Here is a 20,807-nt window from a genome sequence, read left to right as displayed (position 1 = left end):
ATTTCCCGTAATAGCAAAATGCACCTGCGCCCATCTTTGCGCCCATGGGCATGCTGGTTTTACAGGGAGGTGTGTTCAGGTGCATTCTTGGCGTATTGCTATCTTGAGGCAGCGGGAAGTGATCGCGCCATTGACCAACAAAAACCTGGTCTAAAGTCAATAATTTCATTGTTATTTTAACAGCAAATTAGTAAAATGCGCCGCCTAGGCTTGTACACAGCGCGCGCACACTATGCTTGTTACACACACACACACACACACACACACACACACAGACAAACATGCAAAAGATCACAAATAAAAATATTGCAGTGCAAATCCGCCATCATAATAGCAATGCGCCAAGGTACAAACGTGCCTGGCTTTTAAAAGGAATGGGAGATGACACTCTGATTGGTTCATTGGTTCACGCCAAAAACCCACCGATGAATTAATGAAGACACTAAGTACAACCCTTTAAAACACTTCACACCGTGCGCTTAGATCGTTAAAATAGGGCCCTTAGCACCTTATGGCTCTAAGTTTCTGAGCTCTAAGTTTCTGAGCGTTTGTTAGTGGTTGTTATTCTATCCTCCATCCACAGCTAATTTTCAAATTTCAGACAGACGATGCCAACTTGGTTATGTACAAATACTCAAAACGCGTTTCTAGTAAAAATCCAGTACATACAAAAACAGTTTCATATAAACCAATTGTTTTTTACATCTAGCACAACCCAGAAGTACTTAAACAGATTTCACACCAGGAAGCCAAAAATATCCAAAAGTTCAATCAGACATCCATATGTCATTTGGCTGGACCAGTGTCTCATTATTGTCTCCGCTAACTCCAGAGGTCTCATTAGAACTTGTTTATTCCATGTCCTTATGTTGAATGGGGGCTTGTGAGCATTAGATGGCTTCAAGCCCAAATCCTTTCAGCCCATATTTAGACAAGCCTCATAAGTGCATGGGCTGTTCAAAAGCCCTTTCAATTTAACTGCTGACACAATGCTCAGTAAAGAGCCAATCAGTTCACCAATGGACGAGACTGGCGGCGCCGAATCAGTTAATCTAATATCGTACAAGACTTGGAACCATCTCAACACAAGCGAGTCATCACAAATTCTACTGAAACCCTTGTGATTATACCTTCACATTAGTTACTATGTGACAGAATGCTGCATGCAAACTAAAATGCATACTGCTACAAGCAATGTGGTTAATAATATATTATGAATGCCATCACATGATTGCCCCAAAATGATTTGTGTGGATAATTTGAGCCTGTTAAGCTGCTGTGCTTCTTTGAAAATACTCCATACACTTAAAAGAGCACTCCACCAAATTACTATTGCACTCCTATAACATTGGGGGGGGCTCACGGTGGACAGTTAAAACAAATAGGATTAAATTCGACACAACAGAATCAGAGATATCGTCTCTTACATTCCACGCATCCTCCTTCCTCCTCAAAACCTGGCACCTACATTATCTACAAGGCTAAAGCAATACAAATGTAATGCTAAATGCTAATTGTATTTAAGTTCATGTGTGAAGCAAAATTGTGGCCCTGTATCTCTGTATATTATTTAGTCTAAATGGGTCAAAAATATCAAAATTACCCAATACAATTCCATATAATAATTATACATGTGCATGATTCTTTACATTTGAAGGGACTTCTTGATTATTACATCATTCATCAGTTCAAAACAACTGCTGTTATAGTGTTGTAAACAGCTGCATCATGTATCTAAAAGATGATTGTGCATTTTAAAATGGAGACTAATATTTTTAATGTCCAGTCTTACTTGAGAAAACAAAACACAAAAAAGGCAAAGAGAGTCCTTTCTAGCACACAAAGATGGATTTACGTATAATTGTCCTTTGAGCAGCCAATGCTACAGAGAGAAGATCTTGTTTTCTGGGTAGATTTTTTAAAGAGATTCACAGGATTGTTTCACCACTTGAACCTTTGTATTTTAGTTATGGTTAAAAATAATGAAATGACATACTAAAATTACTTATTTTTGATGTGATCCTAAATGGGTACTTTTTATCAGTACAAATGGTGGTAATATGATGCCTGGATCTACATTAAAAGCTTACACTGATTGCAGTATAAAGGATGCAGACTTAAAATCAGTTCTTAGTTGTTTGACATTATAGCTACAAAAAAAAACATTGTGAGACACAATTACTTATATAAGTGATGCACTGGATGCCCCATTATATACTGTACATAAAACCTATTTAGTGTGACAGGATAAAAGACAGACCTTAACTAGCTCAGCAATAATCACTACAAATGGCCCTACTGATTTGGGCATTATGGAAATGTGGCCAAGAGAAGTGCTGCATGAGTAGGCCTGCCGCAATATGCAATGAATCAATTAATCGCATGATAAATAAAAATGAGCTTGATAATTTTTAAATGGAAATTATCGCGGCCGGAAAAAAATTCCATTTTATTTATTGTTTTTGGTTGCGTTTGGTTTTTATTCCAGTGCAGTTTTTGTTAACAGAGACTGAGAGTCCATTTTATTTATTGTTTTTGGTTGTTTTGTTAATTTATTGTGGATATTTAAATGATAAATGTCTTCCAGTTCCAGTGTAAATATTCTTTAGAAATAAAAGTTTATTGATCTTTGAAAAGGTGTACCTGCATTATTATGCCATTATCATTATGGTCTCAGAATGACAATATTATCGTTTATCGCAATAATTTCAGGGACAATTTATCATCCAGCAAAATTTGTTATCGTGACAGGCCTATGCATGACAAGCAGTTAAAGACTACTTGCAAAGCTGAAGCACCCATAACAGCACTGCAGAACCCCCTCAAGGCAGATACAGCTTTCAGGTAAAGTTGACCACCACAAAGCTTCGCTTTACAACTTCTCTTTGAAAGTAGGGCAGCTGAAAACGCCACGACAGGAAGCTTACGGTATTACTTTCCTCAGGTTTATAAAGCTATGTAGTAGAAACGTTTATGTGTGTAACAGTGATACATTTTTAAATAAAACATAAATAGGGTGTGCAAAACATTTGGTGTCAACAGGGTTTAAGTGATACAAATTTCATATCTTAGGCTGCTACAGGTTTTGATTCATTAATTTCCATCAAACCTGTAATAATTTCTCCTTTGCAGCCAACAAAAGCTGCTTACAACACCCAACAGAATCCCTGAGGATTTTTAGGTTGTAGGATGGATTCAAATTCAGAAATATGAGCAGAGTGAGGAATGTAAGGTTCACATTTCAAAGAGAGAAAGTCTTCTTTACTAAACAAGCTAAAACCAAAATACATGGCGACCACTTTGACTGAACTTTACACTGGAATGGACAGACTCCAGGGAAAGTGCACTCAAACCGAGAGCAGTAACAATATACAGTAGATGTGTCATCTGCAAACAAATCTTTCAGTCCTTACCACAGAATAAAAAGTATTTTGTTCCTCTGGCGAAAAAACTTTTCAATCACCCGAAATTAAGAGATGAGAGATTTGTATTTAAATATTTATCTATTTTCATCTGGCAGCTGAAGGGCAGCAACAAACAGATGACGGGAATGCCAAGAGCAGACAGGAAAAGTGAGCAGAATTTTAATGACGTGAGCCCATCTGCCTGCATTAATTTTTATTGACTTTAATTCTTTGGATAGGCAGGATTCGGAGTCACGGTAGCTATCATTCATGTTTATTTTCATATATCAATTAGAGGATATAAAATTGGGATCTTATGATTATCAATGTCATCCCCAAAGGGGAAATAAATTGTGGGAGCTTTATCAGTAGACTGCTGGTCATAAGGCTGGATGTGCACCAAATTAAACGTTCTACTACCGAGTATCAGACAGCATCTAGGAGAATATGGATATGGCCTGAAGAGATGGAAATGATGGTTGCTCATAACAGAAACCAGGAGCCACCCCATGCAGTTTGGGTCCAGGGCAGTGAGGAGAATTTACATACATTTTCTCTATTCCTCAATTTCTTGCACCATATCTTTCTTACCCTCTTTTTTAAAGTCTTCTGTCAATCATTTCATCTTTCACCCCTTTTCATGCCCATTTTTTCTCAACCCCATCTTTCACTGAATACTAATGGTTCATTCTATCCCCTTTTCCTTCAGTCATTCACAGTATCTCTACTCGCTTCCCTCATACCTTTTCCACTCAACTTAAATCCACAATATATCTCAAGATGATAATTTAGACTTTAACTTTTAACCATATTTATTCATGACAAAGCAATAGATCAAATACTGGGACGATGTAGCCATTAGCAGATACTCAGATATATTAACAGATATACTTTGAACGATTCGTACAGATGAGGACTTATCTGTTAAAATGCCGTTTTCTTTAGGTTTCAAACGTGGTTCAGAAGAATTGGGGCACTATTGAGTGGAGAAATGATATTTGCAGGCATTGTAATTTGTAGGCACTTGTGAAACTGTCAGTGCGATAATGGTACCTTAGCACACATATTAACAAGTAACCATTTTCTCTAAAGAGAACGGGAAGGTACTTAAATATTGCCAAGATCGGGTGTATGTCATATGACAACAGAATGTGTTTTATGGACTTACTTCTCTCCGGCGTGAAGCCCAGCAGGTCTGTTTGATCTTCCACACCACTGCAGCCACCAGGAGTAGTGATAGAAAGCAACTGGAATGAAAGAGAGGAAACAATCTCAAGCAAGATGCCTTTAATAACAGCTGTCACTGAGAAAGCACCCATACGATATTCCCTTTACTTAAAGCATTTTGCTTCTTTTATTTGCACGCAACAGTAGATACTGAATTAAGATACAGCTTAATCCAGGAGAGTATCATGTTACCATGTTGCAAGAATCCCTATCTTTACATTACAGTATATCCTACACCAGCTGCAATAGTTCTGGTTCTACACACTCACATATTCTACCAAGAATTTATTTGCCAATTTTGTGTACACTCACAATATTTTCTTGATATATTAAAACAACTACAATATTACTGGCTTAAACAGGAGTAAATATTCAAAGTTTCCCTCTAACTTCAAAACAGACAAAACAGGGGAGGAGATATGAAGAGGTAGCACATTCATTTCTTAGACTGAATATGTTGGCCGATTACTTCAATTAATAACCCAACAGTAAAAATCATTAGTCAAGGGAAATTCAACAAAGTCCGAGAGTTGCTGGGATAGAAAAATATGAATGATTGAGAGCTTCCACTTCATTATCCTGGTGACGGATGAGTGTGTTAGGATTATTACGTGCTGAAGAGACGTTCTGCACTTTCTATGAGCTTGTCGGAGCAACATGTGGGATGCTGAGCACTGTGGTTAAGTAAAAATATATGGAAACAAAATAAAAAGGTCAAATTTACTTTAATTTCCCTCCCAGATTGCTCTGTCACATAAGTATTTTATCATCTAATTATTCTCTACTCACTGAATTAGAATGGAACATGACCCTGTTTCTGACATCCAGGAACAAAGACAATCATATTTGGATTTGAAATCCATACTGTAATATGACCAGTGAGTCCTTGTCTTCAGGGACATGCAACATTTCTAAAATGAGCAGCCTGGTCCAATAAGCACATTTCACCAGAGACACATGACTGGCTCGGATTTCATGAGCACATTTGTTTGATATCTTCACTTTAGTAGGCTTTCAATTTGTCGGCCACACCTGCTAGTTCTATTGGCCAGGATCTTTGAAGAAGGCGATAGAGTCTGTGAGGAATGTGATAACACTTGGAAAATACAGCTTCTCAAATAAAGCAAAGAGGGGGGCTGCCAAGCCAAAAAAAAAGAAAGGGAAGTGAGATTAAAGTGTTGAGTGAAGGGAAACTGTGCTTCAAACAGCTCGTCATCGCACATGGAATTTATTTCAGAGGTGCACAAGCTGGGAAGCCTTTCATTCTTTTAGAAATACTTGCACCATCTTAGACGCCTTTGAAGATAACAGTGAATGGAGGAAGGGGGTGTTGTGGGAGCATCAATGACATTTTAATGTGGCAGAAGTGACAAAAATCCCTAGACAGATGTTTGGCTTTCATTGTCAATATTTTATAATGTGAAGAAGCTTAATTCACCTTTGCTGTTCCTTCTGCTGTTTATTAAAAGGAGTTCTCATTAATGTTCTAACGGCTTAAGGTAGTGAAGGACAAATGTAAAATGATTAACACAAAGATGTTATCACATTTTCTACAAGTAGTTATTGATATGGGATAGGATCTAGTAACAGCAGGTGTGAACTTTCACTCAGCCAAAAAAGCAAGACAGTAGGAAGCGGTCATACATTATAATTCATTCCCTAAGTTTACTAATCTCATAAAAATCCCACTACTCTTTATGCCATTTTACATTGTTGTTATTATTATTATTATTATTATTATTATTATTATTATTATTATTGTGTGTGTGTTTTTGTAAGATTTTGTTTTAGCATTTCCACCTTCAATGGATAGGACAGCTCAGACATGAAAGGGGAGAGAGAAGGGGAAGACATACGGAAAAGGCTCACAGGTCAGACTCCAACCATGGACCTTCTGCGTCGAGGAATAAACCTTTATATATAAAAGGTTTATTCCTCGACGCAGAAGGTCCATGGTGTGTGTGTGTGCCTGCTCTACCAACTGAGCTAACCAGCCACATTATTGTGAGTTTTTAATGGTAGACCGCCAAATATGTCTTTTGTTTAAAAGTGATTGTGTCACACAACGTGTAATGTGAAAACTGTCCTTTGACAGAGAAGAGTGAACTGAACACAGTTTTCTTTTAATTACATGGCCGTTTCTGCAACCACAAGGCTACAGTTTCCACAAGGGAACGCAATCAATAATATCTATACCTGCTTTCTACTGGCTTCTTATGCTGTACAAACATGACCCAGGAAGCTCTGCAAAAAGCACCCTTAAATTGCTAAATAAGAAGACATGATTATGTATTATCGGATTAAAAATAGAATTCTGAAATGTACTGTAAGCCTGAAGTGCTTTCAAGTATTTACACATTTACATGCATTTTAAGAGTTCAGTTTTGTGTGGTTCTCATTGGACCTTACCTGATAACTTTATGAATGAAGTTGGTGATTAAAAAAAAAGAAAAAAGTATGCACCCATGATTCTTAATAAGTCTACTGGTTGCACATATATGGTATAAACACATAGCAACCCTAATGTTTTATGTGCGCGCGCACACACACACACACACACACACACACACACACACACACACACACACACACACACACACACACACACACACACGTATGTTAACAAGTATAAATAAGAACCTGGGGTTCCACCTCAAGTAAAGCGCAGCATCCTATTAGACAGTTTCTACAGCATCTAATCAGAACGCATAAAACAATCAGACTCTAACTAGATTACAACTAAGCAGTGCTGTGCAAGTAAATATTGTTTATGAAGTCGCTAAAATGAAGAAGCAATGTGGAAAGTGACGTCTTGTAGTCAAAAAAGGTGAGGCAATATTTGAAAAAACTCAGAAGAGAAAACAGAAGAAGAAAACGGCACTTGTTCCCAGTCATGCCGTCATTTCTTCACTCTATCTCTCATACAAGGAGGTCTAGAAACCCTGTGGGGGGATATGACATTTTGTCATCAGGCTGATTATGTTTCCCGCAGGTCCATCCCCTCCAAACCTCCCACACACACGTGCAACTGCCTGTGACTGCATCAGTTTTTTTTTTTACTTTCTCCTGAGTTTACGGGTCAGTGAGAACTGGACAAAAAGGATGCAGAAAAGACTTGAGAGAATTAGTATAACCTGCACAATAATGAAAAAATAACAATACACTGATGGAAACAGATGCTGCCAAATGGAAAAAAAGCTATGTTCTGTGTAATGGATGGCTGGGATTTAATTCCATTGGATTAAAAAAAGCACAAATTCAACAAATCTTTGAATTGAAGAGAAATTAATCACCAAAGGAACAAGTTTTTCATAAAATCCATTCAAACAATAATTTCCAAGAGAAAGGAGTACAATGCTATGGGCAAACATAGTTTAAAAAGACCAAAACTGTTTTTTTTCTTCCTATGCCCCTATTGTGACCCTATTCAAAATGGTTTCCTGTGCAAATGATGCTAGTAGCTGTCATTTTTAGATAAAATAATCTCCCCCCTTCTCCCCTTTCTTTCCAAGAATTCCTGAATTTGGCTATTCAACTGTAATTCGATCAGATGGAGGCAGAAGATAACTGATTGTGTGACAGCTTTTCGGGAAAGTTATTGTGGGCTGGGCAATGATGGGCAGGCGCCTTGGGCAAAGGCTGTCTTCTATTCCCACCTTGACAGCTACACAGATAATATGTTAGTACATCCACTACTCTGGGGAGAACACAATAAAATAAAATAAAAAACACACATCTACACAGAAACTGCACCATGGTCTGTAACTATTAGTGTCAGGTGTGAAAATATATGACACTGATCAAATGATTGAAACCAACTTAACTTATCTTACTCATTTGACTGATTCAGCAAGATGAAAGTAAATAAATCTTTGTGAGGGAACTTCACTGAGGGTCGGCATCAATAAAAGCTTTAAAAAATAAAATAAAAATATGCCAATATCTAACTTAAAGCATACATTATCCAATCATACTCATATCATATCAATCATAGGGCATCATAAACACACAACTACCCACCCTAGAAGACATTTACAAGGCTCAATGTTTGCGTCGGGCCAAAAGCATCACACAGGACTCCTCCCACCCAGCCAATCACCTTTTCACCCTGTTGCCGTCTGGGAAGCGATACAGGTCCATGAAGGCCCGCACATCCAGACTTATGAACAGTTTTTACCCATGTGCCATAAAAGAACTAAACTCTAACAAATTATGGTGCAATAGCAGTCTTTCTGCAAATACAAACATGCAATATCTGACTTTTTAATTTGTATTATTGTATTTACTATATTTATTGTTTTTATTCTGTGTCTTTTGCCTTTATAAGGGTACTGTCATTTTATTTGTGTACCATTGACTGCTAATTTCCATCGGTTGTGCAACATCTGCAGACCCGCTCTGGAACGGCGGCGGAGTCATTAGGTTTCCATTAAAGTCAACGTGTGTATTTCCACTGACTGCAGAACGGCTGCGTTCCGACTCCGGCACAGCTCCGGCAGTCCGCAGCCCTCCGGAGCAGATACGCAGAGCTTCTATTTTTGCTTGACGCCAGAGAGCTCCGCAGCAATTCAGCACACAGCAGATTGTGCGGGACAGGAAGCAGAGTACAGAAACAAAATAAAACATCCGGTTAATTTTCCAAATAAAATACACCGTGCTCATGGCGGATCATATTTCCTTGCAATACACCTTGAAAACACAGCACAGAGTTGTTTCCCCTCTACTCCTCTGGATGGAAACAAACTGTTGTTGGTTTTGTGGTTCTATTCTACGTGAATTTGCGAGATCTTGTGGGTCCTCGTGACTACAGCTGTCAGTCATGGCCGCAGCCGTGCCGTAACAAATCCGGACCTGGTGGGTATTGACGGACGACCGAGCACGGAGCCGACACGCAGCGGAGCCGGTCCGCAGACGTTCTGCATTCGGTGGAAATCCCCAGTGAGGGTGAGTTGCAGAAAAATGTCGTTGGACAGCTGCTGTCCAATGACAATAAAACGTATTCTATTCTATACTCACATCCTTTTAATGTATTCAGACTTTGCTATGCTTTTGAGAGAACCCAATTGACTCATTTTGAACACTTCAATGAGAGAAGATTTCCATCGCAGCTCTCAGGATGAAAAATCATTAAAGAGCCCCTCCTATCTTGATCGCCCATGCCTTCTCTTTACATGGCACTCACAGAGCAATATGCACCTATTTAAACGGTTACGGCTGCTTCATTTGCCACTTGAAAAAGGAAAACCACTGCCTTGAAGACACAAGAAGCATTTGCATGTACTCGGTTAACAGAACAGGCTCAAGTAACTCAATAAGCCCCAAAATGGAGATGTGGTGGGTCAAATTCTGGATGATGCTTCTTGACTGTTGAATCGTGTGTACAAGTAGTTTAGATATTTGACTCACTTACCTGAAAAATGTTACAAAGAACTGGACAAGATCCATGATACTGTTGTGTTGGGAGAAGGCAATCTATTTGAGAGAAAGAAGAGAATGTGAAATTACTAAAAATCAGACAAATACCAGGGCAGTAATATTTAAAACTAATATTTGACAGCCAACATGATACGAACATGGGTATAAATCACCATACTAAAAAGGTAAATGAGGCTTTTGCAGCATTCACAGTCACTCCAAATTTCTTTGGAAACTTGAACATTATATTTAAAATAATTATGTAATTCTAAAAGGGAAACACTGTTCATTTCAACTGAGTTCTCCTAGTTGATCCATGACATTGTGAAGGGGTTAACACGATAATGGTGTCGACAGTTCAAATCTGCAGTAAGAGCAGAAGGGACCTGCTAAAAGGTCACTGACGAGATTTCTTCTTTTAAAGGCTCCTTCTTGTGGAAAGAAATGTCTGCTAGAATATAGTGGAAAAAGATAAAAACAGGGCAGAAAGCTTTTCATTTGCAGACAATCCACAACTTCTGAAAATAACTGTTTATCCCAAGTGTTTCAGAACATTAATCTATTGATACTTTTTTATGACTTAACTCAAATATGTCTAATGCAATGTATTCTGAGCCAACGACAGGCTCTTTCTAAATGACTTGAGGCCAGAGATGAAAAACACTAACTTGCAAAAACACCAATACTAAATATGGCTATAACATTACAAACTTTCATTGTTTTTCAAAAAATAAATAAAAAAAACCTCCATTGAGTTATTGAGTAAAGGGCCAACTGTCCATGATAACACATCTGCTGTTGGGGTAAGTAACATATATTGCATCTCTTGTATAGCTGATAAGTGTATTTATGTCAGCAGCATGGTCAGTAAATAATGGACCAGAAATATATTATACCTTCATTAAAAGAGGGATTACACACAGTCCTAGCAGCTAAATCTCATCTGATAGGCTGCATCATAGTGACACGTCATTATCTACTGTAGATGCCTCGAAGGCCTTTCGCCCTGAAAGCATTTAGACACACAAACACGACGTCATGTGCAGCAGTTACCGAGCCCCCTCTGGTTCATAGCACGTAGGGTTGGCTAAAAGGGCACAAATTGTGCTTTTAGAGGTATGTCATGTTTGATGCTGATGAGGCAGAAAATTTAAAAAGGTACTTATTATATTGGTGATTCAGTCTTTCAATAACAGCTGATGCAATTGTTCTTTATATATACAAAGAAGAAAAGTATCCCACTATCCCCATTTCTCAATTATCTACAAGCTGCAGAGCTAAATATTTTGCTTAAGCAGAAGAAGTATTTACATGTTAAGGTTATTTAGCAGGACATTATTTTTCTGGACAGTTTTTTAAGTCGAAAATGAGATTCACTGATCTGAAATGAGATGCTAACTGACATGGCAAACATGACTCAAAATCACCCATTACACAGATGTTTTGCTGGATTTTTTAGTAAGTGTGGGCAGTTCTATTAGTGCGTAGAACTCTACTTTTCACAATATATGAGGTCAAAGCCATACGTTTGGGGTTAATTTCATTTTGATTCATCTATCTGAGCCGATGAATGGAATAATTTGAGAATGTACTTCCATTACAAGTGGACTTTTATTACATTGAACAGTCCTCTTGTGTTACGATCATATTGACACTATTGATGTCACTGAAAAATGTAGTTCAAGACCATCTTTACCCACATTTAAATGCTTATTATGGCTCAGACCCTAAAAACAAAGGCTCATAAGTGCATTCTCAAATTCTGCTTTATCTCATCCAGGTCTACGCTCTCACCCCTGCCTCAGAAAGCAAAACAAGACCTTATCATTTTACAAAAGCTATTTGCTTTAACAGCTAAAGCCAGTCCATAATAAATAAGTGACTGTTGGCCAGGAAATCTAATAGAAAACTATTACTGGGCCACCTCCACAGATGGACTGACCCCAAAGATGGTATCGCTACATCGTCGTCCAATCATCTACCTTGTGAAAGCGAGGCACAGAACAAATATAAAAATCAATACTTGGAAGTGGGCTAATTAGCAAAAAGGGAATTGTGTGCTATTATAAGGAAAAGTTATTGTGTCCATCATATTTCACAGTAAAAGGTGTTTCTCTTATACATACAATTTTTTTCAATACAATTGTTACAGACTGATTGGCTTTCATTGATTTTTTTTGGCATACATATAGTATCACCTTTTAAGTGAATATGGTGAAGGTGTTAACACACAGTTGCCTAATTACACATCCAGCAGATATGGAGCAACATTGTCTTCTTTAAATGCCTGTTAAACTAAACCATGAATATTTTTTGACGATAGCTCAATTGTTGTTTTCCTGCAAAACCAAAATAACTGACAGCAAATGGTATTTATTTTTCACTTTGTTGTATTTTTACCCCTTCCACCACATCAAAGCCTAAATCTCCTCCATTCAGAAAGAGGGGTAGGAAAGGTTAAACAGCGCTTTGCCTGGTAAAAAAAAACAAAAACAGCTGTACACCTATGCACGCTAAGCATCGCTCATTAAATCTGTAATTAGAATTAAGTGCACTTGAAATCACCCTGAGCAACAACAAGCTCTGCGTCTGCAGAGGCTGCTTCTGCTTCTCTTTATGTATGGAGGACCAAATGCCAATCAGTGGGACTATATACCAGTGTTGTAGTCAAGACCACCTAAACCGAGACCATGTTATCACCAAGACCAGAGTGTATCGAGAGCGAGACCAGACCAAGACTTTGAGGGGTTGAGACCGAGTCATGACCAGACCAGTGTGAGTCCCACACTGCAATGTGGAAAATGCTAACCATAGGCACTCCTGGAATTGATCTGAAAGATCCACATTCTTCATTCACCTCTTTTATTGCCATAAGTGTATCACGAGAAATGCCTTGATAAGAGGCAGTTGTGGTCTTGAAATAAAATCCTGAGTCCCCTTTATGGGAGACCGAGACAAGACCGAGACCTTCAAACGGTGATCCCGAGACCAACACCGATCTCGAGTACTACAACACTGATATATACATACCATATATATAGTGATCAAATCTGAAAGCAAAAACATCACACAGAAGGGAGAGGGGATTAGATCACGGTGTGATCTGCTTACCTGGATCTTGATAGGCCATGAGAAGTTACTGACGTAGACATAAAAGGTAATATTGGGGTTGCTTCGAAAGGTGAACTTCTCACAGGAGAAACTGTCTCTGTATTCCTTGATGTTAGTTTTGGACACAATGGGTACCTCCTCTCCAGAGATGGTTCCAGCTGTTGGGGCAAAGAGTTCACGTTCAGCACGCTGCCATTTGGCGCTCAGTTAGCTCAACTACATAGAGATGGAGCTGCAACATATCATTATAAATCCATTAATGGGCTTATCAAGCCATTTGGGACAGGAAAGCTCTCATAAGCAATTAGTATTATTATGTCTTAAGTGCATTAAACTTGTTTTTGGTTGACCTTAAACAGAGTAGAGCTTTATTTTGTAATTATACACGCTGTCCATATTTTATTGTTAAATGGACGTGGGAGAAAAGCACAGCTTGAGAGAGGGACTGAAATGCTGCTGTCCATAGGTCATGACTGAGTCATGTTAGCACATAGTCATCATTTGAATCCATATCACCACTATGAACTAATGCATTTAGTGTATTTCAAACCTAGATTTTAGCATTTTATTTCCTAGAGGCGGAGGCAGTCTATATGAGGGCAACAAAAATCTGCACATATCAACTGTTATTGATTAAGACTTGTTTGTGTCCATTTGTGTTCAGTATTCATGAGAGGGGTTGTTATTTCATTTTACAACAGCCCAAAACTGGTCGTTTCTTTCAATAAAATTCAATATGTTCAAAACAGTAAACTTCAGAGTGCCTTGTTTATATAAGATTTTTAATACCCATCACAAAATAAAAACTAATTTATTTCCAACTGAAAATCCAGTCTATTTCCTGTCTATGTAAATGTTTCAAGTCATTTCTTATTCTTCCTCGTGTCAGTGGGTCCTCAACATTGACATTCCAACCCACAGTTCTGAAACAAAAGAACTGAAAATGACAGCTTGAGTGTGGCTCCGTGAGCACGTTTATCTTAATTGAAATCACCCTCCTCCTCCCACCCAAAGGCGCTTCAACGCTCTTGTCGATTGTGAAGAGGCTCCCGTTCCTTCTGAGACACAATATCTTTGCTGGGGGAAAGGGGACCCAAGTTATATTAATGACAGCGCTCTGAAAAAGGTTAAGGTGGCGTGGGGGGGTGGGGTGGGGGGGTTAATGTGTTCTAGTGGTTAGAAAATGTCAGTGTTGTGGGGAGGAAGAAAGTGGCAGATGACTTGAGAGGAGGGGAGGGCAGGAGATAAACCGCGGTGGCGCTGGACGACTGCAGTGTCCTTGGGTGTCTTTCCTCAGGGGACCTATAATACCCACTCAACAGTGATACAGCACACACTAACAAGAGAGCGTACATCATTGTTTCTGCTAAAGCTGTTATACCACTGACTAAATCATTATTCAAATAAATGCATAAAACAAATTTTAAGAAAAAGCCAAATTATCTACATTAGAAACTCAATTTCTAAAACCTCAGACATTTAAGGTGGCAGTGGCAGTTAAGTAAATGTGTTGGTTACCCAATTGTATGATACTAACAGCATCATGGGAATACTTTTGGTCATTACATACATTTAAAACATGAATGGAAATTACTAAACTGGGTTTTTTTTTTTTTTTTTTTTTTTTAATGGTGTAATATTTAGGTCTATTTGAACGGTGTATCTTATTATTTCTTTGAATATTATGGAAGTAGGCGGCCGTATAAATCATCAGCATGGTTCTGTGTTTGACCCGTTGGTATAAATCCCTCAATGGAAGGAAATGGCCTCTTATTTGTACTTGGGACAAACTGAGTGTATAGCATTTTGTGTGGTGGCCATGTACATATTTTTCTATTTGGAATATCTGCTTTGCTGACCTTCCAACACTTAAAAAAGATTAATTTATAACATCCAAATACGGCATTCATTTTACAATTCTGAAGCCATTTGACTCAAACCTCTAATAGCATTTGTGACCCAAGCCATTTGTTAGGTGGAGAACACACTTTTTTTAAATACATAATTATTTTGCTCTTTTGCACAAATTCATTTGGTAGTCATCGATGGTAATATGTATTTTCACATACAATGGGTGGATTTACAATACAATGAGAAGAGGAGAATATAAGTCATTAACCAACGGGCTGTTGACACTACTACTTAATTCAAAACTTAACTTAGAAATGGACTGATTATTCAATCCATACTGATGAGATTGTAAAAATACCTCAAGCAAATGGGCTGTGGTCACAGTTTAGCCCTCGTCAAGGTCTCTGTGAATAGAAGATGTTTTCTTCAACACAGAAAATTAACTGCAAAATCAAGTAAACGTACCTGTCGATCCCACCGACCAGGTGATGTTGAGGTTAAAGTTGTTGGATGCATTAATGGACATGTCCAAGTTCTTGTTAGCCTTCAGATGGAGAAACATAAATGTAGTTAAATATAAGACAAACTAATAATATCACACAAAAAAAAAAAAAGAGCATGAGCAAGAGCATCATTATAGTATAGTACATCATAAAAGCAGAGATATTATGAAGAGGTTATGCAATTCAACAAGGACTAAAGGAGCCTTAAACAAGGTTATGGGCTGTTCCAGACTCCTGGTGCAACTGTCTAGCGTCTTGATAAAAAAACGATCATCAACGTTAAATGTGGCAGCGTATGACTCGATCGTTACCTGCTCAGGTGAGGCCATAAAGTTGATGGCAGTGTAGTGATTATCATCTTCCTGGATGAGACTGAAGGTGAACTGGTAGTCGATCAGGAGATTGTCTATTTAAAAAAAAAAAAAAAAAAAAAAACAGTCATATCATTCGACAGCAAACTGAACATAAAGAGGAGTGGGAACTTTCTGAAGGATATACACCATCTAAGCTGCCAGCTGTGGACTACACTACTGGAGACTGCTATGACAGAATAAATATAGAGATGTACGCTATGTGATATGATCAAAAGAAACTTCCAAGTGATAGAATGATGGAGACAAGTGAAATCAAAATGTCTGTAATCAAATCCAATGACGGCAATCAGGGTGTACAATTTTCTCATCAAGCAGAGAACGAGTAGGAACACCTGACTGACAGTGAACTTGAAAATTTCCCGTGCAGGGATTAATAAAGTATCAAATTATTAATTAATAGTGGTCACATGGCTGCATGAATTCACAACATACTGGTATCCTCAATCACATTTGTACCATGGATGTTTGATTTTTTTTGTTTGCAAGTAATAGGGCAGTAGATTATTACATTTCCAGTTTTAGCAATACATAAAGACAGAATAATTGATCCGTCAACCTCTTTGTATAAATCCAACTACATGGATTAAAATGATTTCTTACGGATGCTCGGGCCAAAATGGGTGTACATCATTTTGTCTGGGTGTGACAAATCGTGCAGTAGAAAGGTGGGCCTAAAAATGATGTTCCTGTTCTAAACTTCAAATATTAGAGATCTAGTCTGACCTTTTAATGCTAAATATCATAATGGATATTTGTGTGTAAGAGGACATCAACAAACAAAATTGTCACATATAAATTTCAGGACCAAAACTAAACTTGTCGCCTGACAGTTTTCTGTTTGACTGCATGCGTGGTTAAGTATGCATGTGGTAGTCAAAGGTTTTTTTTTTTTTTTTGAGGCCTTTATTTTTCACAGGACAGATGAAGACATGAAAGGGGCAAGAGAGGGGGAATGACATGCAGCAAAGGGCCGCAGGTCGGAGTCGAACCTGCGGCCGCTGCGTCGAGGAGTAAACCTCTATATATGTGCGCCTGCTCTACCAACAGAGCTAACCCGGCAACAGTCAAAGGGTTTTAATTGAACAGTTTGGGAGATAGCAGAAGTGAGAAGTCAACGAATACACACTGTGAAGTAGCTGGATGACGTCACAATGAGTGGGGAATGTTAATCCTTGCTCAATGGCCTTTCAGACAGTCAGGGGTGTCATGTTTACAATACTGCGTAACAGAGCTAAGAGAAGGTCCCAGTGGTGTGCAGAGGTTAAAGCAAGCTCCAGGCTTTTAGTTCCTGTCTTCCCCTCATTGAGCACGGTGTCAGGCTGTGGCATTTCAAAAAAGGGACAAAAACCTTGGCAAAGGCTCTGTTGTCAGTGGCGGAGAGTTGAATGAGAGATGTACTGCAGCACCGTGAAGGACACCACGTCGTGCAAATAAACACACAAAGCACAGACACCGACATGTACAGTATACCGAAGAATACTGGGCGTAAACTTTGTCATTTTTTTATGCCATAATGCAGCCGGCTTGTCGATACGTTTTCATTGTACTGCAGTGCACACTCAAGTCCAACTAACATTTAGTCAACTTTCCAAATTAATGAAAAAGGTGGTGGCTGATTGAGGGAGTGAGTTGAGACAAGTGGAGAGTTTTTACTCCTCCGTCTCCTTGATTAGCTTAATCACTCACTCCTTCTGATGCACTTGACATTTTCACGACAAGTCATTCTATCACTGAACAAGCGCCCCTGGTGCCAAAGTGCTAAAATGCTCCATCTGCCCTGAGAGGAAGAGGGGGCAGGGAGAGAGAGAGAGAGAGAGAGAGAGAGAGAGAGAGAGAGAGAGAGAGAGAGAGAGAGAGAGAGAGAGAATAGCCCAAAATAATTGAGGTGTGTGCGTGTGTGCTTATGAGTCGTCTCTACAGCAAGTAGCCGTCCAGCGCAGAATTACTCACAGTAACAGGTTCCTCTGAGTGGATTGCCAAGGTAACGGTTTTCTGAGTCACATCTGCAGTGAAGACAACAGAGAGGAGAAAACAAGATGAAGAAGAGCGCTAACAGACTGAGAGCAAGAATGCTTCCTTATCAGGAGCAGTGTTTGCCAAGTGCCAGCGCATTAGCTCCTGCTGTTGGCACTTCATCAGGTCTCTAACTTCTGACGAAGAGGAAATAATCTGATAGTTTGCTAAAGTTAATTAGATTTTGTTTATCAAAGCAACACAGTGACATGCAACACATTGTATGTACCACCTGATCACACAGTGGCATCTAAAAGTAACGTACTAAATTTAGTCCCTTAACGTCCTTTGAGCAAACAGCCCAATTTATTTACAATAATTCCTACTTGATTATTTGAGATAAAAAAAAAACAAAATTGAGAATCAGAGTTTAAGGATTCAGACTTGATAATCAGGGCATAGGGTGAACATCTTCACAGCGCTCACAGCACATTACTTTGTTTACCTTACCAAAATGATCGTCTCATTACTTTTGATTCCCCCGTCGATTCACAGCCTTGTTACAGCTACATTTTTGGAGATAACCCACAAAAGATCAGGGATAACCTTGTTCTGGAGTGGAGTTTAGTATACACGGCACTAAAGTGCAGTATATTTCTTAACCAGCGTTAGAATCTCAAACAACAATTGACAACAAATGCAATGTTGAAAAAGAACTAAACTTAAACAAGAACATGAACTACTTCAAAATGCTACAAACAAAGTACCAAAATAATTCTTATCAAGACTACATTTGGTCAATGACTCTAGGTCATTTCTGGCATCGGTTTACATCTGCATGGACCAAAGCTCTTCAACAGAAAGCTTGTACAGCAGCGTGTGATCAAGATGTACACAGGAGGCATGACAAACATCAGGAGGAAATGAGACAGTCTGCTCTGTAGTACTCGGAGTACAATGATATGTCATGCCTTTCTTTCACTAAACTGCGCATCAAAATAATGCACCATTGCATTTCTTATTATGCTGTTCAGTCTGTTGGAGTTATAGACTCTTTTTTTTTTTTTTTTTTTTTTTTTTTTTTAAACACAAAACTAATTTAAAAGCATTTAGCAACCATTTTCCACTGTAACATTTATTAACGTATACATGAAGCACACAGTAATAAAGGGCACTGATGGTTTTCATGCGGAAAGAAATATACAGTTTAATTTCCCCTTTAAAGAGCCAGTGAAGCAAAAAATACTTTTTCTAATTCTTATGACAACACAACTATTAAACCACGAGAAATAAGAAGCAAACAAAAAGTAGTCATTTCCAGAAGAAGAAGAAAAAAAAAAAATATGAACTATAATTACCTCTGCCTACCCATGGTTTGTGTTTGTTGCAAGTGTGAAATGACTGTAAGCCCAGGGTCAATGAATCTATAACTCTAGCTAATGAGGGTCCAAACATGGTGTGAAAATTGGACAATTACTAGTTTCCATTTGCTTCCAATCCATTGTCGTTGTTAGTTGACAAACACTCTAATTTTGAAGGCTCGGACATCGCCACTGTCCTCACAAATGGCAAATACAAACATTAACTGTCTATTGACAATGATAAGCCACTTTAAACCTTTCCGCCATTCACTGCTAGACATTCTGTATGAACTTGATTCTCTAACAATTTAAGATGCAGTCTCTATACTGTCCTTCAGAGTTGGATTAATACATTTCTAAAGAAACCGTCAGACTTTTTCCTGTGCATTTATTAAATAGAAGAATGTACATGGGTTTCTTGGTGTCCTGTAAGGTCATGCAGTTTGCTTAAACCACTACAGTTTGACACTATACACAATTTTTACACAGATAGTGTGGCATGACATAAGCCAATATAGTCTTGACTTTCAAATGAAGTGCTGCCAAGCAAAACCATTTACCATCCATAGAGTGCAATCAACTGTTCCATTGGTTTTATCAGGCTCATGGCTTTCCAAAGGCCTGTAATGATGAGGAACATATGGCAGTGTTTATTGGATTAGTGTTCAGTGTTCTTTATCTCCTTTTTAATGCATCTCCCCGCTCTGTCTCGCAATCTTTAACACTCTACAATTCACGCAGAACTACTATGTCATCCCTCTGCTGTAAGAACTAGATATGCACCAATAAAGTAAAAACGGCGTTAAAACATACATGTTATCTATTATCACGCTGATTTTGTGTCACTGTTGTTTTTATCTCACAGACAACCAATTAGAGTTGTTAAAAGGTGAATATCAGAGGCGGTGTTGAGGAGTCAGAGAGGACACCCAGCAAAGAGGGAAACGGAGGAGTGGAGCAAACCAGCTGAGGGACACGAACGCTGCTGAGGAGGAGGTGGCCGATAGTGATGTTACAGTGAATGACTCTCCCTCTAAAAATAACGCAACACTGCTTGTTTTGTAGCATTTTGGATTCACAAGACAGACGGCATTACGCAAAAAAAAATGTCAGTCAGATGTGGGTAGAGATGTGTTCCAACACTCTAAATATCACCAGGAAGTGATACAGACAGGGTGTAGAATAAAAACGTTGTAATACTGTAATTTGAGTTTATATTAACAATATTAATTGGCCGGATGAAGAAGGATTCTGCCTCTATATCGAACCAGCAAGTCCTGAAGGACAAGCATCGGTGCTCTGACTGATCTAATGGGGGCAGGACACTGGGCTGGGGAGGAGCCAGCTCTGCTGCTCTCATGGTTTATATTAAATTGGCAAAGAAAGGAGTGCTTTTTTACCACGGTACAAAGGACCGAGGACAAATGCCGCCACAGGCTTTTGAACCTTGCAGAACATCACTCTTGGGGCATTTTAGCTGCCTGGCATTTGCAGATGGTAAAGCACAAACGCACCCACACGCTCATCTTGAAGTGTATAATACAACTGCCCTACGCTGTATCTTAATTTAATCTACACCTGCATGCATGCGTGCACACATCTGAACTT

General features: G+C 38.7%; 1 protein-coding gene across 1 annotated transcript in view; it reads right to left on the bottom strand.

Moving 5' to 3' along the window:
- Positions 1-20,807, bottom strand: part of atrnl1b (attractin-like 1b) — a 63,708-nt gene that overhangs the window by 17,190 nt on the left and 25,711 nt on the right. Inside the window, exons 21-26 of the mRNA XM_028568098.1 lie at positions 17,836-17,888; positions 15,823-15,917; positions 15,474-15,552; positions 13,158-13,315; positions 10,042-10,103; positions 4,573-4,651 (exon numbers count right to left, since the gene is read on the bottom strand). Coding sequence (XP_028423899.1) covers positions 4,573-4,651; positions 10,042-10,103; positions 13,158-13,315; positions 15,474-15,552; positions 15,823-15,917; positions 17,836-17,888 — 526 coding nt within the window. The remainder of the gene's footprint in view (positions 1-4,572; positions 4,652-10,041; positions 10,104-13,157; positions 13,316-15,473; positions 15,553-15,822; positions 15,918-17,835; positions 17,889-20,807) is intronic.

The sequence above is a fragment of the Perca flavescens genome, chromosome 21 (genome assembly GCF_004354835.1).
Source record: "Perca flavescens isolate YP-PL-M2 chromosome 21, PFLA_1.0, whole genome shotgun sequence".
Taxonomy (NCBI): domain Eukaryota; kingdom Metazoa; phylum Chordata; class Actinopteri; order Perciformes; family Percidae; genus Perca; species Perca flavescens.
This window is presented reverse-complemented; position numbering and strand designations above follow the sequence as displayed.